Here is a 23,670-nt window from a genome sequence, read left to right on the forward strand (position 1 = left end):
GCTATATATTTTTTAAAAGCTTGTAAGTTTAGTTTATGGTTGGCTATGTCAAGATAATTGTTTATTCACTGATATGGTAATTTCTGTGGCTGTGGTTGTTTGTGGTTATTCTGATTGTTGATAAATGAAAAACAGCATTTTGTTTTATTAAACAAATCATTGTTAAAGAAACAGAATGAAGCCCAAAATGATTTACAAATATAAATGATTGGTGCATTCAGGGATATTTTCAGGGATATTATAATGCAGATCATTACAACACCTCAAACTACATACTCAATTATTGGCTGACTGCACATGTGTAGATAATATATTCATAACTGAGTATATATGGAAAAAGTATCAAGACAATCAATAAGTTACTGCATATCTCCTGTCCACACCTTTTAAAATAATCAGAGTCTACTGGACTGGCATCATACAACAACAATTTAGGAACATCATGTAAAATGTGAGGGACACTAGATGTTACTCAGGAGTCTGACTGGCCTTTAGGGAGAGCTGAAAATAAAACCTGGTTTCATCAGCACTTCTGTAACAATTACATCAATCCCCTAATGCCATAATTTGATGGAAACACGGGGGACCAGCTTCCTAATCCTGGATCAGCGGTGAGACGATGGCGTCTCAAGACACATTTACTTAAGGGACTACACACACACAAGTGGTCTTAACGACATGTCTTCAGTGTCATTTTGCAATGTTTACCTGCTCTTCAGTTTCCAAACTATTATCTACTAATCACAGTTTCCAATATGTTTGATCCAATTCTCAAATGAATCAAAAAAGAAAACTAGTCAATCTTCTCTTTATTGTGGAATATAAATTTCAGGAACAAATGTCATCATGACGTACAGTAAAAAGGTACAGTTCAGCAGACATGGGAAGCAGTAAACCAGTTGCTTTACATTGTATACAGCATTAGCAGTCCGAGACATCTTTGGGAACATGCACACAAGTGAGTTTGGTAGAGTCATCGATTTTAGAAACCGGACGGAAACAAAGCAACGCAATCAAAAGTATGCCGAATGCACCGGGGAGATTCAAAAACAAACACTGACCTTTACTTACATAGACCTGTGCACAAAATGCATTCGGATGAAATATTACAGCCGCTCGCTTCCTCTGAATCAGTAAATTAAAAGGGAGGGAGGGCGACTGTAAATATTGAATCTATATTACATAATAAGAGCTTTGTGTGATAAGGGATGGCTTTTATTTGTGTCATAAAAAAAGCACACTCTGGTAAACTGTTACCACTTGCTTCAGTACATTCAACTTCTATACCTTTTACCAACACACCACTATGACAGTAGACAACTCATTGTGCATTGTATTATATAATCATATTGTCCATTGTCACGCGATATAATTTGACACAGATAAAAAAAAATAAGTTACGATACAAAGAAGAAGGATAAATACACTGAACAACAAAACATAATCATAGAAGGTGTACGCTCACAGTACACACACACACACACAACAAAACAAATTCTTTAGAGCGCTGCTGATTAAGCACCTGGTGAAATTAATTCTGTGCAGGTGTTCCCTGATCACTGCTACCATAGAAATGTCTCAGCTGAAGACAATGAATGTTAAATGACGGACACTTGACCAAATAGCACAGTGCTTACACAGGGACATGGCACATTATGCAAGGGTTCTTCAAATATCCATCAGTAAGACATCGGAGCAGATGTTGCATTCAAAACCATCCGATTGCGACTTCAACATGCGGCAACACAAGCCGACAGTGCTAAAAATAGATATGCTTCTATTTAACCTTTTATATTATAACTTTATCTTTTTCAAAGTACTGAATCAAAAATAGTTCAATCGGTCTTACGAGTAGTATTCTTCTTTAAAGTCTACATTCTTAAAGTGGCATCTCAGGCACTGTAATAAACTCTGTAGTAAAGAGTTTTATTTCGCCATAGAGAGTAGGAGTTATCAAACTTCAGCAGGTAAGTGCCTTCACCTGGAAAATCGTGGCTCCCCCCCTGGACGGTTGTGTGACTGTCCTGGCGGTATACGGGTACGATTTCAGCCAAGTTTGAGTTGGTTTGACTTTTGGAGCCCTTCTCAACATCTCCGTTACCGATGGGCCCTGCAACAGGAATCACATAAAGCACAAAGTCAAACACCGTGCCTCAGGTCCTCCCAGCTGGAGGAAAACGTATAAAAACACAACTACGGTGTGCTTTGTAGATACAGAACGACTGATATACGTTTTATAGAATGATACATTTAGGCCGCTTTACACTCTGAATTGCAAACCCTACAGTAACTGACCTCCCAGCTCCTCCTCTTCGTCTTCGTCATCACTTGACTCGCTGATGTGCACGGTGATGGACCGGCTTGTGACAGGAGTCCAGTCAAAATATATGCCGAAGCCAATGTCATAACCGTCTGTAGCAAACTCCCAGCACACTTTTTTGGCCTCGGGGACAGTGGGCACGTGGACCGTCATGATGTCGCCTCGGTACACCGTCACCACGCCGTCGTCCTCCGTTCGAAGCTTTGCTTTCAGCTCCTTCACTGCAGCAGATGTCCACGTTGTTGGGGGTGTCAGGGGCGGCATCTGGGCTGCCGTCAGGAGGCACAAAATGGCAATGTGTCCACAAAGAGCATAACGGCAACTTTGACAATCATTTATCTGGCTTAGATAAACCTGAGGTTTTTAAAGCTTGTATCAAAAGATTCATGATAAAACAAAGCAGCAGTTATGATGGCACACTCTGCAGGCCCTCACCTTTCATCTCAGCGGAGAGCTGACAACTCCCAGCACTGTTCTCCTCGCCTCCTTCCCCCGGGGCCAGCTCTGCAGGGGCCGCTGCATTACCCTCAAAAAAGCACCCAAACACAACACTGATATTATAGCTGAGAAATCATATCCTATTGCACTTCCCTGTTTATTGCCCCTCATTGACAGCTCGTCCGACACACTTAAATATTAAATACCTCAGAATGTTGCCCTGAGTCCCCCTTGGTTTCCTCCATATCAGCTTGGTTTTTGGATTGGGTGCAGCTCTGTGAAAGGTCTGTGTTCGGGAGCCTGAGGAGCAGATGGTATACCAGCAGAAAAAAAAAGACATCACAATATATAAACAGAGAAGACATTCAGGATGCAAGGAGTAAAACTAGCAACGCGTTTCCTTACAGTCGCTGTCTAAGCGGCACTTTCTGCAGCAACAGGCTACCTGTCCAGCGGTCTGTTGTCGCTCTGTTTGGCTGTTATTCCCGGGAACGAGGAGGAGGAGAGGGACGACAGCCGTGACTGGAGCTCTGATGTAGCTTCTAATCTCTCCATGGCTGTAAAGGCAAGACAAACACCTCAGTCTGCGTGGCTAAAAAAGATGAAACCCCGCCCCTACCAGTAACCTCAGGGAGGGAGAGACAGACGACACCGAAATTAGCCTCATAACACTGTCCGGATAAACTAACTAAACAAACTGTAACAATAACGGACTGTTTTAATAACAGTACGAAAATGGAAAATTAGCAGCCAACGCCACAGGAGCGAATAGTGTCACGTTATGCGAGGCTCTACTACAGCATCAACCTCTGGCTTTAACTTTAGCTGGGAGGCTAGCTAGTTAGCTCACATGAGCTGACGCTGTCGAGCAGGCAGAGAGAAGTAGAGCCGAAGAAGCTGCGGCCACACCAGACACAACTTTATCTCACCACGACGTAACGCCGGTAGTCTGGTGCAGCGATACGATGGCACTTTAGTCCAATTTAGGCCATATCGCCGCGATCACGTAACGGGTCTCTCTCCACGGCGCTGCTGCTTCAGGAAATACAGACCCGAGTTGTTTGACACTTCCGCGTTTTCTCGAGCGTTGACGAAAATCTGCGAATCTCAAGCGTCGAGATTGTGTTGAAGAAGTTTTACACCATGTGTACGTTGTTCACATATTTTAGTTCCACAGATTGTGTATGAAATACAACCGTTAAAAACACAGCTGTCACAAAACACCGTTGAGGCCTATTTATTGAAAAAATGAATCTTATTACATTACAATTTTCAAAACAAAATGTGCAACATACAAACACTTTACGTATAGGCCCATGTGCTGGACATCCTTGGAACATCTGTTAAGTTTCACATTAGACTGTAACTGTCTGATTTGGTTTGCATAGCAGTGATTTGTATGCTGCAGAGATGCACTGTTGCATAGGTTTGCTGCTTGATAGAAAGCACAGCAGCGGTGTCTCCTCGGTCTGGGCATCAGTGAGAGAAATCCAGAGGAAAGGACTTGGGGAGGAAAAAAACCCGTTTGATCAGGACTAAGTTAAACATGACAGAAATATATATATAAATATATATTCTTAGTGTTCCACTCACTCCTCTGTGTGAAGGGAGGATGCATGTGATGCACTGATGAAACTGTGTGCATCTAATTCCACAGCGTGTGGACACTTCTCTTTCAGGACGGTGTTGATAAGAGAGAGAGCATCACTGGATCCCAGACTGGCAGAGGTGCAGATATTTAGCAGGCTGTACAACACTGCACTCACCCAGTTCAGACCCACAGAAATGCCACCTAAATATGGGAATCACAAGTCAGCTTAAATGTAAATGATGTCAAATCAAGAGTGAAGCCTTGCTGCACTAAATTCCAAATGCTCTCCCTTACATCTTATAAAACAGCTCTGAAGAAAAAGAAGTCTGCAATAATGAAACATGGCATACCGGTCATTGTAAGAGGACACGATGCCTCGATCAGTAAAGGATCTGTCAAAGCCGTGGTCAGCTGAGTGCAAGACAGCCACACATCTGCAGTGTCACAAGAGACAAAGTCATACTGTGGTTTGAGGATGAAGTCGTGTCCAAGAAGCTGAGCCAATCTGAAATAGAAGATCAAAAGAGAGGGATTCAGTGACTGAAAATCAACAATGCTGCATGTGTACGAGTGTGTACCCGGAGTACCTGGTGACGGGCACACCAGAGATGAAGCTGTACACGAGGCAGCGCTTGGACAGGTGAGAGCGGAGATCAGCGCAGACTTTGTGGAGGTGAGAGGGCAGACAGCAGAGGAACAGGACGTCTGCCCATGCTGCCAGTCTGCGATTGTCAAAGAAACATTCAACTCCTGTCTCGATAAATTCCACTGAAAAAAAGAAGAAGCAACAAAGGCAAACACAAGGACGACTTCTTCAGTATACAAGGAAGCAAAGCTCAAGGGGAAACTTTTATGACACACAGTCCTTTTCACTTGCAGGATAGAAAACATAAGGCGGTTCCAGTCTAATGTGTTATTTCACACACTGGCTGATTTAGTGAGTTTCACTGCATCAGAACTGCTATTTAACATTGATTTGGACTTTCAAGGGTCTTTAAGTGTACCTGCAGACTCTGGTCTTCTACTGGAGATCTTAATGTGCGATGGTTTCACCCCAGACTTTTCAAGGAGGGCGAGGAGCAGCTGTTTCCCCATGTGACCCATCCCAAGTATCCCAATGCACATGTCACTGTCTCCTCCTGATGCCAACGAGCCTCTGTCCACGGAGGGACACTTGATGGTGCATCTGTTAATGGTAATCATACAGAATGACTTCGAGCAGTAGCATTAAGTATGGTCAAAGTTAGTGTTAAGTCCTTCCTGTGTGTCACAGATACTCAAAAATAGACCCACAAATAAAATACCTCAGTGAGTGGACCAGTTTGCAAAGGAAAGCTGCGTGCGCGCACCCGCAAAACGTCAGTCCAGTCGAGCGTGCACGAAGGTAAAGAAACTCTTTCTCGTCTTCAGTTAGTTCGGCCTCAAAAGAAAGACTGCTCAAATCAGCAGCGACGTCCACCATCGCCTCAGAGTTTCGACAGGAGTCAAATGTGCAAAGGGTGTATCGTGACAAGGTTCACAATGTTGTAAAAATGTGCCTGGTCCTCTTGTTTCCATGGTAAAAGAACAACTTCCGATTTAACGGCTCACATATTTCAAAATAAAATTCCTGCCGACAAACTTTGCGTGTTGTTTTTAGGATACAAGCACAAAATAAAATAAAAAACACTCTCTACTCAGATTCAACAGTTTTTATTTCCCTTTCATGCTTTTAATACAAATTCAACTGTACACTTATGTACAACAAATATTATGCTGTCCACATAAACAAGAAAATGGGCAAATCAAATGTCTGCAACACAGCATATCAAGCCGAATATCAATATTCAAACATACAACAAAAAAACCGACAATTGTGCAAGATATTAAGACTTTGCTTCAAGATTTTGAGTAAATACAAGTTTGTCAACAACTTGCAAATGTGAGCGCAGACAGACACAATAAAACATTTGAAACCGATTTTAAAATTTAAAAGCAGCTTTTCAGAACAGCAGCTTTTGTGAAAAGTCACAACATTGATCACAGCTCAAAATAAAATTATGAAAATTTATAACTAATTTGGATAGTCTTCCCATCTGTCATTATTTTGACTTAGTCACTTAATAACAGAACTTTACACAGCTGTAACACATTCAGTTTCTATACTTCTATATTTGCATGAAATGTTAACCATCAGGAATATTTACAGTAAATAAAGCCCACATACAGCACATTATACACATTAAGGGTCATTACACCTATACCATTAGTGTTTGTTGACACGATTAGAGAACGTAACTACACAACTTGTAAACAGAGCTGCTTGAGAATTAATCAAATGTTGTGCCTATTTCTTCATTGTTATTTGATCTTTATAACACTGTTGTCTATCCTAAAACAAATCAAAAGACATATAGATGTGGCTTATAATTCATTACTCTTCATACATCCTTTGATTAAACAATGCTGATAACCATGAAGGCACTGTGAGGAAACTGGTTAGCTGACACAAGCTGAATCACAGTAGCTCAAATTGCCACAAAATGAACAGTAATGCATTTATACCAGGGCCGTATGTGCACATCTGTGTTCCTCTTTCAAAGAAAGTTGAACACATTTTCCAGCTGTTGCTTCTATGCAGTCATGGTTTCAGACAGGTACCATATGGCAAGAATAATTATTCCTCGCCCTGCCTCCATTTCTGAGACTCCTCCTGCCGTGCGTCAGGGTGAATCTGGTTCCTCATTCCACCCAAGACATTGGAGGTGGCTTCAGTGGCCATAATGAGTGGCTTTACGACTGCTGGTGGCAGCTGGCGGAGAACGCCACCCACTGCCCCTGTCATCCCACGCTGTTCATGCTCCCTGGTGGCTGTGTCATAGATGGTCAGTGCTGTGTCTGTGATGCCCTGAGGACGGAAACAAAATCCTCATTAGGGTTTTTTTCCATCACTGTAATTGAAGTGAAAACATTGGTCATTTTAGCTTTTGGTGTGTTTACCTCTTTTACAACAGTATAGGCTTTGGCTACACCTTCTCTCAGGTCAACGGGCTGATGAGCCAATCCATAATGGGAGAACCGTTTTACCCTCTTTGTGTCCCTCTCATCAGGCACTGGAGACACCATGTCATAGGCCGTTTCAGCTGCTGCCTAAAATTACACGCAACAATAGATTCGTCAGATGTCTCATGAATTGAATTGGTATTCTGCAGACGTTTTTAGGAACAGTAAAACGACGACTTTACCTGGATGGTCCGCACCATCCTGTTGGTGAGCTCCAGAGCAGCCATAGCAGTAGAAGTTCCAAAGGAGGCGGTGCCGCGCTGAAACCCACGGACTATCCGGCCATCTTTCCTGTACTGCTCAATCGGGAGCCAGACCAAGTCCCTGAATCCCTGAACTGAACACGACAGAACAGAACATGCATCTTAAGAACAGGCAATACATTACACGAAAGATGCACCTGAATCGGGGGTATTTCTCTCACACACACACACACACACACACACACACACACACACACACACACACACACACAGTTTTTTAGAACATGTATTGTACTCACCTAGTTGCACCAGAGAGTGAATAGGTCCCACACCACCCAGTAGTCCTGGAAGCTGGTTCTTCTTTATGTCGCTTAGCCACTCGTTTATTGCATAGGAAAACAGCTTATCAACACCCAATAATCTGAAACACAGAGAAATATTAGTTTCCTGGGAAAGATATTTGATTCTCTGCCAGTATTACACACTTGATAGAGATAAATCATTTATCGTTGTGTGTAAAAGAAATGTGCTCTATTACTTGCTGAATCAAAGATATCAAATAATAAGCGTCACGGTCTGATATGATGCATCACTCAGATAAACATACCCTTGTCTATAGCACAAGCGCCTCAGTTTCAGCTCTGAACAATTAAGCTGTGTCAACCCGATAATGATCCCTGCAAATGTTCCCTGTAAGAGAGCAGTCATAAGATCATTCATAAAGCACAAGTGAAATAATGTGGAATTAGTACACATGCCTCTTAGACCATGTACCTGCTCCATTGCAACATGTTTCCCATGGTAATCCAAGCGAATGGGAACCTCAGAGGTAAACCGAAACTCCCTTTTAGAAAAAGCAAATGTTACCAAACACAAACGAGCAATGAAATGATTTCCTCAAAAGGGGGTTTCCTTGTTTAGTTATTTAACGCTGACCTAAAAAAGATCGGTTGGTCTGTGAAAGAAGGAGCAGTGGCTTCATTGTCGTTCGCTTCCTCCCGGCCAGATGTGCAGAAACCATTGTGGCTCAAACGTCTCTGAGCAGGCACTGAGATGATTGGAGCCGGGTTCTGGCTGCCGCTGGCGTGCTTGGAGAAACTGCAGGTGATCTCTGGGGCAGCCGCTTTTTTTGTGGAAACACAGACAGCTGCAGAACAAAATAGTATCAGGAGCCAGTATGTTCAAGTGTCACCGCCCACGCTCGGTGTGCAAGGCTGTATGTTTGATTCTGTTCGAGTTCAAGGCTCTTGTGAATAATGCATTTTACCTTCTTGAGCAGGCGGTGAGAAAAACTCAACTTCAGTAGCAAGACTTGTGAAGAAATCCTTCAAGAAGAACAGTGCATCCTTCAAAACAAACAAAAAACAAGGCCGTCACTTAAATGTTACCGAGGATGCTGATCCGCATCTTTGATAAAATCATCTGTATCAAAGACTTTTACCTGATCAATATTGAGGCGAAGAGGCATCAGGGAAACACGCAAACAGCACTCCTGGGGAGCCTGGCCTGACTCAGGACACATGTGCAGCGCCTTAACTGTCAACTAAGACCGAAAGCACACAAGAAGTTACACAAGGCAAAGACTTGACCGCGTTAACGTGAGTGTGTTGCCTTCCTCACCATGTTAGAATGGGCTTTTCTGGGCATTTCCTTGCTAGAATACAAGTAGAGGAACTTGTTCATCTGTGAAGTAGCCAGTCTGTCTCGAATCTCCAAGTCCTGCACAATAAACACCTGTCGGGAGACTGGCTGGTCCGTTGCTGGTCCAGAAGCCACCTGGCCCTGCGGGTACACCTCATGCTGAAATCTCACCTGGGGAGAAGGTCAAAGAAAAGCTGGTAAATGGTGAAGAAATGACCGAATGTATTTAGTTGATCTGTTCGAGAGTAACATAATAAAAATGTATTCCAGGCAAAGAGGAACTGTACTTTGCTGAGCTGTATCTCCATCAGGACGTCAGGGTTCCTTCCTCTTCCACCTCCTGCCCGTCCTGAAGCCTTGGCCTGTCTGACTGGAGTCTGAGACGGGGAGCTATGCGGTGTAGACCTGCAAACGGGAGACAGGGACACAAATTACACACGTCTGTTTCCCTTTGAGCACATTCTAAACAGTGTGTGAACATAGTGAATGGCTCACCCCCGGCTTCTAGCAGGAGAGGCTGTGAAAGTGCCACTCCCAAAGTCTTTCCCACCATAGAGGTGCCAGATGACAGAGATCTCCTTGATGAGGTAGCGCACCTCTGGGATGGGAAAGTTCACGGCTCCTCGGCTGGAATCGCTTCCATCTAGAGGCTGACTGAAGTAATCGTCTTTGATTTCCACAGGATCCGAGGTGAGCTGCTTCACCACTGGCTCCTGATCAAGATCCTGAAACACACGTTGCTTTCAGTGAGCCACACATTTTCAGCATACTTGTTACGTAGCCAGACCTGTGTGAAGGAGTAGATCCTGACCTCTCCTCTGGAACCTGGTGTCTCCAGGATACAAAAGTCGTCCGTCTCTTGAGCCAGGCTAGGGACAGGAGTGATGAGAGGAGAGTGAAGCATGGGGTAAGTGGGGCTTGACTCCTGGTTAATATTCCCACTCTCATCCGGGAACAGGAATAGGTCTGAGCGAGGCGGGTCTTGGTCTTGATTCCGCTCCTCACATGCACCTATAGATGTGTGAAAAAATTGAAAATCAAGTTAAGTGATATCATTCATGGAGCTAAAACTTGAATGTTTACTGAACAAAGTCTTCACCATTCTGCTGCAGCCCTGCTGCATGCTGCCCGTCAGTCTCCTCCATAGCTTCACTCATCAGATCCTGCAGCATCTGCTGCTCAGTCTCAGCGAGCAACAGCGTCTGAGATGTGGGCCGGCTAGGAAACTCCGCCTGTCCACAAACATACTCAAAATAAGAACGTACGACCAGTGGAGTTTTTTTCAATCCTACTGTAGCTACGTAATATGGGCCTCTTGGTGGTGTCGCTGCTGACCTTGGTTCTTTGTGTGGTGCTGCTGTGTTTGGCCTCTGGCTCTGCAGGGGGGAGCAAGTCTCCATAGCTGGCGATATACTGGATAAGGTTCATGAGGGCGGCACAGGAGTCCGAACATGTTCTGATGTGAATAACGTCGCTGGAACAGCGCAGCTCAAATCTGGGCTCCGACTATCACCAGAGAAACATGACGCACACATTTTTCAACCTTCTATTCGAGAGAAAAACGTTTGAAACATTGTCGGTTAGAGACGGACAACTCTTACCAACTTTCCATCCACTCCCGGTTTGACAGCTGTGATCCTGAGCTCCAATGTTCCCATGTCTACCACTTGGACATAATCTGTGACAAAAAAAACCAAAAGCAAACGTTGGTCAAAGCTGCATTCGAACATTTTAAGCAGTTTCTTAAGATCATCACTGAAGTCAACTTACCTCGCACTAGATTGACAGAAACAGCATTACTCTTGTCTGAGAGGAACAGAGCCGCTTCGTCCAAAATGATCCTGCGCAGAACACATTATACTCAGCAAAAATAACTCGGTTGTAATTACATCACTCAATGTTGTGTCAGCAAAACCAGTCGTCTGCTCATACCTGAGTGTTGAGGAAGAGTGGTCTAAAGAGACACTGCTGGAGATGCTAAAAGTCTCCACAACCAACAGTGATCTGACTGGCAGGTAAAGGGGTCTGTGGAGAGAAGAACTGATTAGAATACTGTACTGGCAGCTGAAAACCCGTTTCACTTGTTGTTCTCCTTACTGATTATGTTATACTGTCTTATATGAAGTCTCTATTGCCTAAGAGCTTGTCTCCTTCTGCCTCTTATGAAATCTAGTTTTCGTCTCTCTTGCCAGTCAGCTGGGAGATCCGCATTTGCAAATGTGAAACATACTTATTGCAATAAAACTCTAAAAAGGACAAGTTCACTTTTTGTGAATTCATCTTTAAAGTGCCTCCACGATACACACACAGATAACTCATTATTTAGTGGGAGGTCTGATTTACCTGTAGTCTAGAGAGCAGCTCCACAGGTGTAAATGTAGGGTGGTGACAGACGTAGGAGGGGCGTATCCCAACACAGGCTCATCGGAAACATTCAGAAAGTCAACAATCTGTTGATACAGAAATTGGCATTAAGATTACAATTGTAATATTCTATTGTATTATATTTCCCTGAAATGCTGTCTTAACCTTTGTGTGAAGGCAAAAGAATCAAAGAGGCTGTGAAAGAGTTAGTGAATGAGTAGCTCCATACTGGCCTACCTGGTCATACCAGCCCAGGCTGGGAGAGACCACTCTGTGCTGGAGTGTGGCTCCTCTTACTCCAACAGCAACCAGAAATTCCTACATGAAAAGTGAGGAGAAAACAAAAAACACACCGACAGATATATTTAAACACCAGTTCTGTCAAATAAGGGAAACGTTTACTGAATGTGGTTGAAACAGATGTTACAGCAATAAATCAATAATAAACACATCACCATGGTGTTTCACAGCATAAAAATAAGTCCCCACAAAAAAACGTGTATTCATCATAGAGTGTGTATGAAGATGGCCAACATAACAGTGAAGCTAAAACATCTTGATCACCCCGTAGTAGTTGGCTCCAATATAGGTCATAAAGCCTGCACCCTCCATGTTAGCAGATGTGAAATGGACGATCTGAAAATCGTTCTTTGGCTCACAAATCACTGAACTGTGCTACACGACTCTGGGATCTGAAGTATACGTTGTCGTATGTGTCAGTTTAGCAATCCAACAGCGCTCCTAACAGACAGGGAGTCTATACCGAGGTGATCTAAAGCCGTCTTGTCAGCCAGCGCGGCCTTTTACTTCAGCGATTTGAGTATTCTACCTTGACATTGCGTTCTGCATTCTGCGATGAGATTTTGACAGCAACGGAGACCATGCTGCGGGCCTCCAGACCGATACCCTCCGAGGGTGTTGAGGCTCTCTCAGGAGACGTCTCGGATTGGTAGATGGTTGGCTCTAACCAGTGGGGATGCGTCCTGCACGGCAGCTTGACGTCTGATACAGAGGTGCCTCCATCCACAAGTCCTGAAGAGATTAACAAGAGGGAAGACATGCGTATATGAATGACATAACACTGATGTAGAAACAGCATGGTTATATAGTAGTAGTACTCTGAATGTGTGCCGGTGGTTTACCTTGATGGTACATGCAGATATTACTGGTGTGGAAGCAGATGTAGTGTTGGTCTTTATATCCTTCGTACTGCGTCACACTGAACAACACGGCATTCTTCACCTCCAGCCAGAACTCGCCATGTTTGTTTTTCAGTAGAGTTTTATCCTCCTTCTGGGAGAAAGATGGAAACTCAGTTCCACGATCCATAAAACACGATACTAGGAACGTTTGAATAAAACCGGGTAAGTGATGACAAAAAAGGATACAAGTCCACCTTAGCATTAGTTTGAAGAGCCACCAGGCCATGATTGACACTGATGATGACAGAGAACAGGCTCTGGGAGGTCTTGCTCTGGGCTTTGGGCTTTTTCTTCTTGCGAGACCTGAGGCCCAGGTCAGACGCAGGACAGTAATAGTGCATGGTCTCCTCGTCTGAGTCACTGTCCTCTGTCAGCACAACACAAAGCATGTCTATGAAGGGACAACTTCCTCGTAGATGTTTCTAATACGATTCTAACAGTCTGACTCAATGCACATTCATGGGAAATCTTTTTTTTTTGTCGTCTCACCCTCGGGACCGGTAGAGCGGAACTGGCTGAAGCTGTCCTTGGAATAAGTGTTGATCAACTGACTGGCGACAGAGAGTCCGACTCCATATGGCATGCTTTCTACCGTCTCCACTGGAGATGGAGCAGTTGGCTCCCACAGCAACAGGTCATTGTTTATCCTAAAATATTGAGAATATACTTTTTACAGTGGTTAAGTATCTTAATAGGCATCTTATCATATATTTCATGGGGATGAATACAGTTTTAGTCACTTCATTTTGATAGTCTCTTTTCAACATTGTTGTTGGGTGTCAACAAGACCTGTCTCAGCTAAAACATGATCTAATGAAATGTATTCAAACAAAAACCCTTCACCAAAAGATCATTTGTTGATTTTCAGCTACTACGAAACACATGTACACATGTACACATCTTGTATCATATCATAAATGTGGTACCTGTTGTGTAGTTTTTCATAAAATGCCTTGCTGGGGAGCATTAATTGCACGTTGGGGAAACACAACTCAAGGATGAAGCGGGAGTTGTTCATGGTTTTATCCTGGAACTCTGTCATTTCAGCAACATCACCAGGGATGACCATCTGGAGTTAAAAAACAAACAACAACAACAACAACATGGGTTTGTCACCATCTGCTCTGTCAACAGGTTAGGCATGCAAATCACTGCGGATGTTGCTGTTTGCATAATGATGCATCTGTCATTACAATATAATGCATCAATCAGAAGACACCCTCGCTCCTGAATGCAAATGTTCCACCTGCACAAAACCCACCTGCCTTTGAGCAACGCTATCGTCAGAACTGAAACAACAAGTATTTTTTCAAGCAAATTTAAAAAGGAACTTTTTCAAATATGTGGGCTGCAACATTTCTATATGGTTATTGAAGGTTTGTGGCATCTGTGCATTGATAACATGCCAAACAGAGCCTTTTGTGATTGACAAGTTGCATAAAGAGAGCAGACTAATATTAAACAATCAGGTGGTATTCATACACCTGGATATAATAATAATACAAATACATTTGGCAGTTGCTCTAGGTACTTCAACAACATTAAGAAATGGACTAATATATATTTGCATTTTTGCTGAGTGTGGCCCTTTGGCCATGACATACCTCTTCATTCTCATACATGACCCTTCGTGACGAAAAGGGTGATGGCTCTGGTTTCCCAAAGTCACACACATCCTTGAGTGAATGGGCAGCCCCTTCCTCCTCTTCCTCTTCAAGGGAATGGTCCTCAGCACCCTCGTCATCTTCAGCCGTCACCCGCTCCAGTATCGAGTGGACTGCAGTGGGGTTCATCTTCAGCACAATCCTGCTCACAGAGATTCAACATCAGTGAGGGGTTCCCCTGAATGGACAGAGCAGTCTGCGGTCTGTTTAGATAAACTTACCTCGGCCAATCAAACTTCACACTTTCAGATGTCGTCATGTCTCCATCCATGGTGTGGGACACTCTGAGGAACCGGGCAGCCGGTTGATCCGGCTCCTCCTGAAACTTCCCTATGCAAACAAAATAATAAAAAGCAGTTAAAGAGCAATTCCTCCTATATTCAAAAACATTAACTTTAGACCACATACCAATAAGCTCCCTGAAAGTGAGCTCCATTTTGGTTTGGTCAGGAGAGCTGCCACCCATGAACTCTGTCTTCACTTCCAGGTCTTCCAGCTCCAGGTAAAGTACTTCCTTCTGCAGGGACTTCTTAAACCAAGCACCCCTCTCCTGATCTGAACGCAGGTCAGGGATGGGGAAGCGGATGGCAAGGCCCAGCAACGGGGCATTGACAGTCAGCGATACGTGACAGTTAGTGGGAGTATGGCTGTCATCAAGGAAGACCTCCGTAAAGGCCTTATGCTGTGAAATGAGTTTGAAGGGACAAAGAATTACAATAAAGATATGTTAGAGAGCATATATATATATTATAGTATATAGTAGTTCTTGAGAAGTCCTTACCAAGCTGACATGTTTATTATAGGACGTGTACATGTGGGAGGCCATCAGCTCTGTGGTGGCCAGCTTCTGAGGTTGTAGCAAAGAGTTGAGACGGTCCACGATGCTGATGTCCAGCTCAGAGCGCACGGGGCCCAGCTCCACCTGGATCTCAGCCTTCCTAGGAATGGTGCTAAGGCGAGCCTGGCCGCCCTGCACAGAGAACCAGCGTGTTGACTGAGTTAAAAGCATGACGGTGACACACATAAAGCTTTTGAGTGTTAAGTGTTTCATATTGGACTAATAAGTTACCTGAGGGCCTCTGCGCTCAGCCTGTTTGTAAAGTAGGTGAAGGCAGCTGGTAAGCGCCGCATCACCACTGACTGTGGTGTCAAATGTCAGGAGCTGAGGTGTGACAGAGGAAGTAGTGAGAATCACTCCTAATGTCATTTCATGTATAAAGGGTGTTTAACAAACCGAAGCTCAGTGCACTGCCACATGTGCTTAGCTTGGACTTGAAACACTAACCTCAGTGTACTGAATGCCTCTTTGGGAGCCACCAGTGACAGCCTCAGAGGGGAAAAGACACTCTAAAAACTCCATCTGGTCAAGAGAGACATCAGTACTGAAAGTCCGCAGGCTGGATCCCTGACAGTGCTCGTAGTTGATCTTTAGGCCCTGGGCCACAAACCTGCAAATATAAGCCCAGATCACACAGACATAAAACACATACATGGTAAATAAAAGGAATTAGTGAAAAACAAAAGCGCACCTCAGATGGTCATGGGGGCAAGCCTGGTTAAACACTGTCCGGGACTGAAGGAAAGCAGCTGGGGCGAGCTGGCCTGGGCCCACCATGCTGAAGAAGTGTGCAGCCATGGGGCCAAGGGGACTGGGAGCAGCATCCGGTGGTGGCAGCGGGTCGATGTGGAGGACTGAGACGGCAAGGCTGCTCAGTGTCAACCTCAACACCAGCTCTGGCCTCGACTCATCACCGTGGGTTTTGGTTGGATGGGCTGAAATACAACAATGGCACACGAACCACGTAACCATGTGCAACTGAGAGCTGCGTGTTGGTATGTTACAACAGATAAAGATCCAATCAGGAGGATATGCTGATGTAATCTTTACTTAGCATAAAAGCTCCTTTTGCTCCCTTCAGCACATGGCCACAGAGGGACTAGTATTTAATAGTTTAATGCGTTTAAATTATGTATACAGATACATTGTGATACTTACAAGGCTGTCTCAGTAATTTTTGAGGGAATTGTAAATCCCGCGACTGGATGGGAGCTTCATTAGTCTGCTTCTCTCTTTGTCGTGGTACATCCATGTAATCATCCCACAGAGCCTACAAACACAGACACACGGTTCATTCGGGAGAGTTTTACCACACAAACTAAAAATGCCCGCAAGTCAAATACCTCCTAATTTTGTCAGTATGATGATTCAATGACATTTTTTTGCAATTTGCTGACGTGAAGACTTACTGTTGCAGACGGAGATTCTCCTGGTGAGGTGGAATAGTTGCTATTGAGTGACAAATCCAAGTCAACGGTGGGCGGTTCACCCAGAGGAGGAAGGGATGACAAGCTGTGAGACATGTCCATGTCTGCCATGGAGAAGAACACGTCATCTACACCAACCACAGATGGGTTTAAAGCAAGAAAGAACACATTCAGTTAGATAGATGCAACCACAACATCCGGTTTCTCTGAAAGGTCAAAGGTTAGAGGATGGTGTTTCAGTCCAACCTCGACTAGACACAGTTCTGGCGGTCTGGCTCTCAAAGAGGTCTGGGTCTGTTCCTAGCACAGCGGTATCCTTCTTCAGACAGCGGTTCAGTTCCATATGGAGCCGATACTCATCCTCTTGCTGCATGGGTCTGCTCTTTCTATCCTTAGCCCATTCCTGCGCACCTTCGCAAAAAGAATAGGAAATCCTCTATTCACTCTACTTCTCAGTAACTCATTTGGGGACATTATTACCCGGTTTGATTGAAATGTTGTCTCCCATCTATCAACAGAGAGGAGGCTCACCTCCACCAGAAAAAGCTCCACACAAGTCCAGAAGAAGATGAACTTGCCGTGGGGACAGAAGAATGAGAAGCGTATCAATGTGTCCGACAACATCCAGCTGAAAAGCAAAGCACGTAAAACACCCTGGTTATTAGCAATCACCCCGAGTTCATAATATTGACTGTTGAAATAATCCAGATTTGTTTGCTTATAGTATTTTGTAATTAAGAAATGCTTAATGTACCTTTGCTCCAGGCATCGCCAAGTTGTTTTTCAGAGTGAGGGACAACTCGATTTTACCACAGAGGCTCCCGACCTGCACCGGTTCAAAGGGTGTCGTAGAGGATAACTGCTCTGTAAACTGAGGATGAGGCTCACATATGATTTTGGGATTCCAGCTAGGGGAGAGCTTTGGCTCAGTTTCCTGCAAAATAAAAGATATATTTTAAAAAGGCTGACACATACATTCATATATACACTTTCCTGCAAAATTTCAAAGACTCGCTACACTAACCGCTGGAGTGGGTGAAGATTTACAGCCAGCACGGGACACATCTGAGAACTCATCCCAAAATACAGTGATGCCTTCCATCTGCAGGTTTTTATGTGCAAATGTTGTTGGCTGATGCACATTCACACTTGAAGTCTCCTCGCCTGTTTCATCGCAGTAAACAATCCTGAAAGCAACAGCAGAACACAATTAGTTTGATAAGGACCTGCAGTTAAAACTATTGCATCGCATGTACTACATGATAGGGACATCTTCCATACATATAGCTGCAACCTTTTCACTATCTACAACATAAAAAAAAATATTCAATAGTATTTTATTTTGCTCCCCTTATTTATGCGTCTTCCTTTCTGAATGATGATTGATTTTAGAAATTAAAATTGATAATGGATGGAGACTTTTAACTAAATTCTGATGTTGGAAAATATGTTGTGATATGTTAATGTAATATTATGGAAATTGTCTGGTTTTCCAGGATGTCCAAACTTACTTTTTGATTCGAATCTCAAGGGCGATCCCAGTTTTAGAATTTTCTGGAATGTGTTCGACTCTGAGAACAGTATCCAAAAATGTCACTTTAACTCTTCTCAGAACTGCAAGGTAGGAAATTTAAAAGAAATTACTTAACACAATTCTAGGGCGGTTCACTTTTTAAAAATGTTGCTCAACAGTATCTACATATCGTACCTGTCTCTATCGTTTCTGCAAACTTCTCTAACCCCTCAAAAGGCTGGAAGCTCTCTCCCATATCGTCAGTGAGTTTCTGGCTGAGACATTCTTTGGCAAGTTGCATGCTGCTCGTCATGAAACTGGACCAGTACATGGGCTCAGTGCCAGATGCTGGAGGGACAGTTATTGACTTTTCAGTAAAATCAGTTGTCAACTTTTTTAACAGAATGATGATACATTTCCATCTAACACTTTTTTGAAAGATGGTGTCCTAGTGGCACGCAATGCGGCCTCTCCTTACCCACTCTTGGTCTTGGTCTGAGCACCATCTCCAAACCTTTGACCTCCAGGGCACAGTTTTCGTGCAGTAGGGCCGCCCATGGAACGGTTAGAGAAATTGTCTGGATGAACCCTGCGATGACCTCAAAAGGGGCATCTGCCGTCTCTAGGAGCTCATTGAGTGACTGAGGAACAAGGAATAATGTTGAAGCGTTCATACAGATGATGTGTTTAAATCAAATAAATTCATCGGTTGTATTTCCAGGCAACACTACACATACCCATTTATCCAATGGCACTTGTGCAAGTGATCCGGTGCCTTGATAGAGGTCTAAACTGAGCTGATCCAAGCTCAGCTTCTCCTGCAGAAAGTTGCCAAGGTACCGATGCAGGAGGTATCTACAGGCCCGCTTCTTGATGGACTCCGAAAATGGCCACGGCATCTTAACTCAATGGGTGAACAGTACACAGGTAATGACGGGGATCTCGAGGCAACCGGAATGGTATAGCAACTCGGACAGCTATGAATGAATCACTGGTGTTACAGTTGTGTCATCCTGTCGACTTAAAGACATTAAGAAATCTTGAACTCCAACACCCTTCACATCCCAAGATTAGGGACACTCCGCAGGATGTGTTGACACTCGGGGATATGTGTGGGAATTGGTCAGACTCCTGTTTGCGGCTCCTATTGAGAGACAGAGATATGGTTCCAGCTTTTGTAATTTGACACTTGACACAACATGGGACTTGACACACAATGTTTACACCAGAGACGAAAACAACAAGCTTCACACAATGTTTACAGCACAGACGAAAACAACAAGCTTCACGAATGCGTCAGTTTAAGACAGACACGGTTTTAAATGTATCCTGAGGAGCACTATAATATAAGTGAAGCATTAAATCTCCACAACGTCAGTGTTATCATCAGCACACATTTACCCCCATTCTAGAGCCAGTGTAAACAAGACAAACGCGCTTACGAAATAACTGTTTGAATGCCACAGACGTGCCAGTTAATAGCTGCCCGTAGCTGTGGTCACTTGAACGGGGCTGTTATCGTAGTGAGACACGGAAGTAGCGCTAGCTAGACAAAGACATGTCATTTCAGCTAACTAGCCGGCTAGCAAGACTAGCGACATTAGCTAGCCTCTGAATCACTCCCGTGAGGCAACATTAGCATAGCCGGCTAACGTCAGGCTACAGACTGTAACGGTACATGCCTGCTAGATGGCTAGCTAACCCTAAAATCAAACACGTACTAAGTTATCTTCCCACAGTGAGGTGTGCGCTGACAAAAATCACGTCACATACACACACCAGAGCAATACGGCAACACGCACAAGTAAACGAACACAGCGGAATGTATTAGTGCAGCTGGCGAGTTACCTTCTGTCTGAGTTGTTTACAAACACTTTCATGACTCCGCACCAATTGAGCCTCCACCGGGATGGGATTAGGTCATGACGTCATAACATGGCGGCTCAGTGTGGACCTCTGGACGGGCGGTTGGGTCAACATTTATGTTAGGTCGTTATTTTAGACGCTGAGCGGTTGAACTAGAAACAGGGCGTGCGTTAATGTCACCTCAGTCTCTGGTTATCCACGCATTTGCAGCTCAACGGTTAGTTACCGATCTAACGTGAGGTGACGCTCATTTTGACGGAACCCTCTCTAACGAGCTCGAGCGGGCCCCGGACGCTTCCACGAGCCCGGAAGAACACGTCCAACGAGGAGGTGAGAAAAACGAACGCACTTTGGTTAGAAATGACTTTTGTAACGTATTCATATCAATCGCGTGATTACCATATTTAAAATGCAAACGGGTTAAATATAACCAAAGGGATTGAAATACGTGTATAGCCCACAGAGCGGTCAGCTGCTTTGATACCGTTAGTTTTCTCAGAGTTCAGCTACAGTAGATTAGTCTTCCTAACTAACGTTCTATGAATTCGCCTAATTTGCATTTTAATTAGCATGAAACTCATACATAGCAGCTGTCTGTGTGAACAGTAACCAGATTTATTTATCCTCATCCAGCTACACAACCAGGCTGCTCAGAGTCCACAAGATGTCGCTGTTCTTCATTGTACATGTATAACATATTTATAATCAGCTCCACCTCGACAAAACTACAACGATATAATGCCACGCGGTCATTAATGCAACTGTAATAATATTCCAGTAATAGAATAATGTAACGCTAATGGCATTTTTCTGCAATAAACTGCATTAATAATAGTTTAAACTTAAGTAACATATTTAACGCAGTGTTTGCAATCAATTATTATTTCTTCGTTATATTGCTGCTTTAACGAAGGATCTAAGTACATCCTATCCTTCTGCCTATTTATATCTCTGTCTAATTCTAAGTGACCTTACTAGCACTGTGTGTTGGTTTAACAGGCTATACAGAAGACCAACCCATGATGATATTTTCTCCTTCCATAACAATGACAAATCCACAGTGTTTTGCTTGTAAAACAGACATCAAAAAGGTAGCAGGGACAGGTTACATAAAGGTTGCTGCGTGTCTAACATTCAGTGGTTACGAGGGCTCAGCAGCACCCATAAAGGCATCCATCCGAACGAATGAACGATGACGCAGCCAGATGCGGAGTAACAGGTTACAGCTGTCCTGCAGGAAAAGGGCTCATACAGGAATGCACAACCTAATGCTCCTTGACATAAATGGGGCGAACAATGTGTTCAACTTGTTTAACAAAAATGCACCGGTGCATTTAGCAACCTTTTACATTCAGAGTGATCTTCAATGAGTGAAGCATTTGCAGGATGAAATTTTAAAAAACAGAGCCGACTCATCATTTGGAAGCACTGGAGACAACATTGGTCTTCCTCTCTGGGAACACATTGGACTTTTTGAATATCCGGTGCTCTGATAAATCATGGCTATACCATGCAGGGACCAACTACACCTGTTTGGAAGGAGGAAGTGTTTCGCACACTATCTATTCTGGGAATACCCATTTTATCTTACACGTGTGTAATGTTATCTTACTGGTGCAACTACATTTAGTTTAGGAAGTTAATGACATTTTAGTGGGTCCAACTTGAGTAGTTGAGTTCCTAGTTTCAGTTGGTGTAACCTTTCCTCACCCAACTAGGCCACTCATAGAGGATCTTAAGTGTTAAAAATAGTCCATCTTGCACTTCTAATAAAAAAGTTCACAGATCAGTCAGATGCTTGTTTGTTTCAGTTCTGCTTTTTTTCTTTAAATAATGTGCCTTTAGGGAACACGTGCATCACAACCCTTTTTTAAAGCCGTGCATAGCTGTTTTAAGTTTTATGACCATATTATACTGGTGTATTTTATTTTAACTACCATCTCATTATAGATAACACTTGACAGGTAGTCCAATGAATGTAGTTAGTTTCATGGCAGTAAAGAGCTGCTTGTTCTGACACAGTCCCAGTAAACTGCAGGGTTTCTCAAGTGCACTCAGTGATTGTGGACATGGAGAACTCTTTCTATCATTGTGTCAGTCAGCAAGTTTTAATAGCATACAGTAACATCTGGGCTTCAGCTGAGTCCGCCAATAATGTTGTTGCTCTGTAACAGGGGGATGGAGATAGACTGCCAGCCCGAGGAATCCGTCGTCTCTTCCTTTGACGAGGACTGTGCTGTGCTCGGCCACGTCAAGGACATGAGTTTGGAGGCAGAGGCGGTGGTAAATGACGTACGTTTTGCCGTTGACGAAATGCACGTGTCACAAAGTCTCAGCAGCGCGTCAGATGTGGCCTACATAAACGTGGAAACACGAGAGGGAAACCGGTATTGTCTGGAGCTCACAGAGTCGGGATTAAGGGTAAAGACGCACACACACGGAAAGTGAAGCACAGTGATTTCCTGTTTTATTCCTCATTGTATGCATGTTTTACAATAAATCACTTCTCCAAACAGGTGGTGGGCTATGCCTTCAATCAAGTGGACGAGGATTTAGACACCCAGTATCACGAGACTGTTTACTCACTTCTCGACAAGCTGAGTCCGGGCTACAGAGAAGCCTTTGGGAACGCTTTGCTCCAGCGGCTAGAGAGGCTGAAGCAAAGCGGACAGTAAAAAGGACCACGTTGACGAAGTGGAACAGAAGTTGATGATTTGGGTAAATTTGGATATATGAGCCAAGTCTGGTCAAATATTATAGCCTGTTATGTGACATCAACCTGCCTAGCTACCACTACAGTAAGGCTTACCCTGCTCTAGCAACTCTTTGTTCCGACTTCCATATCATTGAATGACGTCATGTTGCTTGGTGGTTTTGGCTGTATGGGGTCTGTTGCCTTTACTGTGGAAAGATTTTCCAACTTGAAGCGATACAATTTTTTTAACGGTGCACATCGTTTGAGAATCCTGCACCTTTTGTACTCGGAACGGTCTGAGAAAGAAACGGGTTGTATGAATTATAGATCCAGTTCACTAAAACTGTGACCCGACAGCTGATATCTGCTCAAACGTACCAACTAGTTCTTATTCAGCAGGTGAAAGAGCCAAAGCTATATTCTGTCACCTCATGTATATAATGCCTTAATGACCAATTAATGCCATTTTGTGGGGCTGACATTTCACATGATAACTAGGTCAGAAACTTTTTGAAAGGTTTATACAATCTCAATTATAAAGTTAATTTAGTTTGAATGTTATTTTTCTTCATACTGCATTTCAAGAGTTTGCTGTAAAAGTGATCACTGTATATTTATGTTGTAGTCTCTCTCAAATTTTGGTTAATTGTCAATAGTTATTTCATGTCCTTCAGTGTTAAGAAATCCATTCCTTGCTACTGGCCTTTGCGCAGAACAATAAATTCTGAGAATTACATTTGTCTTCATTTTTACATCTACAAATGTCAGACAGAAGGCAAACCAAGGCTAAGCAGCTGAGTTTTAAAACAAAAATAAAGTTTCTTCACCACTGCATCATCAAGTGCTGATTTTGGGGAAATTGAGTT

At 43.5% G+C, this 23,670-nt stretch overlaps 4 protein-coding genes across 5 annotated transcripts; 1 reads left to right on the plus strand and 3 right to left on the minus strand.

Moving 5' to 3' along the window:
- Nucleotides 1–792: 792 nt before the first annotated feature.
- On the minus strand, nucleotides 793–3,826 carry tmed8 (transmembrane p24 trafficking protein 8). The gene is made up of 6 exons (XM_076108320.1): nucleotides 3,688–3,826; nucleotides 3,204–3,315; nucleotides 2,965–3,058; nucleotides 2,756–2,846; nucleotides 2,296–2,589; nucleotides 793–2,110 (listed from the first exon to the last, which is right to left on the minus strand). Exons 2-6 carry the CDS (start codon nucleotides 3,311–3,313, stop codon nucleotides 1,893–1,895), a joined length of 807 nt encoding a protein of 268 aa, XP_075964435.1. The 5' UTR covers nucleotides 3,314–3,315; nucleotides 3,688–3,826; the 3' UTR covers nucleotides 793–1,892.
- A 287-nt stretch (nucleotides 3,827–4,113) lies between these two features.
- On the minus strand, nucleotides 4,114–5,811 carry noxred1 (NADP-dependent oxidoreductase domain containing 1). The gene is made up of 6 exons (XM_076108035.1): nucleotides 5,654–5,811; nucleotides 5,354–5,535; nucleotides 4,937–5,117; nucleotides 4,700–4,854; nucleotides 4,352–4,550; nucleotides 4,114–4,261 (listed from the first exon to the last, which is right to left on the minus strand). The coding sequence occupies exons 1-6, from the start codon at nucleotides 5,809–5,811 to the stop codon at nucleotides 4,114–4,116; spliced, it is 1,023 nt and encodes a 340-aa protein (XP_075964150.1).
- A 214-nt stretch (nucleotides 5,812–6,025) lies between these two features.
- atg2b (autophagy related 2B) lies at nucleotides 6,026–20,335 on the minus strand. The gene is made up of 43 exons (XM_076107624.1): nucleotides 20,092–20,335; nucleotides 18,981–19,387; nucleotides 18,722–18,884; nucleotides 18,439–18,591; nucleotides 18,242–18,344; nucleotides 17,755–17,917; nucleotides 17,485–17,664; nucleotides 17,262–17,358; nucleotides 16,977–17,141; nucleotides 16,713–16,858; nucleotides 16,462–16,573; nucleotides 15,995–16,238; nucleotides 15,751–15,913; nucleotides 15,535–15,627; nucleotides 15,247–15,435; nucleotides 14,874–15,147; nucleotides 14,687–14,795; nucleotides 14,406–14,607; nucleotides 13,728–13,870; nucleotides 13,291–13,448; nucleotides 12,996–13,168; nucleotides 12,742–12,892; nucleotides 12,429–12,631; nucleotides 11,837–11,917; nucleotides 11,579–11,685; nucleotides 11,168–11,260; nucleotides 11,006–11,076; nucleotides 10,837–10,913; nucleotides 10,571–10,741; nucleotides 10,335–10,467; nucleotides 10,047–10,246; nucleotides 9,731–9,960; nucleotides 9,523–9,640; nucleotides 9,215–9,406; nucleotides 9,036–9,137; nucleotides 8,862–8,940; nucleotides 8,531–8,741; nucleotides 8,369–8,438; nucleotides 8,202–8,284; nucleotides 7,894–8,015; nucleotides 7,574–7,728; nucleotides 7,329–7,478; nucleotides 6,026–7,236 (listed from the first exon to the last, which is right to left on the minus strand). Exons 2-43 carry the CDS (start codon nucleotides 19,140–19,142, stop codon nucleotides 7,006–7,008), a joined length of 6,222 nt encoding a protein of 2,073 aa, XP_075963739.1. The 5' UTR covers nucleotides 19,143–19,387; nucleotides 20,092–20,335; the 3' UTR covers nucleotides 6,026–7,005.
- On the plus strand, nucleotides 20,164–23,538 carry gskip (gsk3b interacting protein). Of its 2 annotated transcripts, XM_076107629.1 has the most exons (3): nucleotides 20,164–20,439; nucleotides 22,284–22,530; nucleotides 22,626–23,538. In XM_076107629.1, the coding sequence occupies exons 2-3, from the start codon at nucleotides 22,288–22,290 to the stop codon at nucleotides 22,782–22,784; spliced, it is 402 nt and encodes a 133-aa protein (XP_075963744.1). In that variant the 5' UTR covers nucleotides 20,164–20,439; nucleotides 22,284–22,287; the 3' UTR covers nucleotides 22,785–23,538. The 2 variants fall into 2 exon arrangements, with proteins under 2 accessions (XP_075963744.1, XP_075963743.1); XM_076107628.1 differs by lacking the exon at nucleotides 20,164–20,439 and having other exon boundaries at nucleotides 20,456–22,530.
- Nucleotides 23,539–23,670: the final 132 nt, after the last annotated feature.

This window comes from Anarhichas minor, unplaced genomic scaffold (genome assembly GCF_050575085.1).
Source record: "Anarhichas minor isolate MPS153535 unplaced genomic scaffold, ASM5057508v1 ptg000040l, whole genome shotgun sequence".
NCBI lineage: Eukaryota > Metazoa > Chordata > Actinopteri > Perciformes > Anarhichadidae > Anarhichas > Anarhichas minor.

What these genes read in the sequence shown, in the direction of transcription:
- tmed8 (XM_076108320.1), bottom strand. Translation starts at nt 3,313, where the DNA reads ATGGAGAGATTAGAAGCTACATCAGAGCTCCAGTCACGGCTGTCGTCC. An exon ending in GACAACAGACCGCTGGACAG is followed by an intron (nt 3,059 to 3,203) that starts GTAGCCTGTTGC and finishes TCTGCTCCTCAG; the next exon opens with GCTCCCGAACACAGACCTTT. An exon ending in GCTCTCCGCTGAGATGAAAG is followed by an intron (nt 2,590 to 2,755) that starts GTGAGGGCCTGC and finishes TCCTGACGGCAG; the next exon opens with CCCAGATGCCGCCCCTGACA.
- noxred1 (XM_076108035.1), bottom strand. Translation starts at nt 5,811, where the DNA reads ATGGTGGACGTCGCTGCTGATTTGAGCAGTCTTTCTTTTGAGGCCGAA. An exon ending in AAACTGGTCCACTCACTGAG is followed by an intron (nt 5,536 to 5,653) that starts GTATTTTATTTG and finishes TACCATTAACAG; the next exon opens with ATGCACCATCAAGTGTCCCT. An exon ending in TCCTCCCTTCACACAGAGGA is followed by an intron (nt 4,262 to 4,351) that starts GTGAGTGGAACA and finishes TTCCTCCCCAAG; the next exon opens with TCCTTTCCTCTGGATTTCTC.
- atg2b (XM_076107624.1), bottom strand. Translation starts at nt 19,142, where the DNA reads ATGCCGTGGCCATTTTCGGAGTCCATCAAGAAGCGGGCCTGTAGATAC. An exon ending in CTCTTCAAACTAATGCTAAG is followed by an intron (nt 12,893 to 12,995) that starts GTGGACTTGTAT and finishes TCTTTCTCCCAG; the next exon opens with AAGGAGGATAAAACTCTACT. An exon ending in TTCTGTCAATCTAGTGCGAG is followed by an intron (nt 10,914 to 11,005) that starts GTAAGTTGACTT and finishes TTTTTGTCACAG; the next exon opens with ATTATGTCCAAGTGGTAGAC.
- gskip (XM_076107628.1), top strand. Translation starts at nt 22,264, where the DNA reads ATGTTGTTGCTCTGTAACAGGGGGATGGAGATAGACTGCCAGCCCGAG. An exon ending in TCACAGAGTCGGGATTAAGG is followed by an intron (nt 22,531 to 22,625) that starts GTAAAGACGCAC and finishes TTCTCCAAACAG; the next exon opens with GTGGTGGGCTATGCCTTCAA.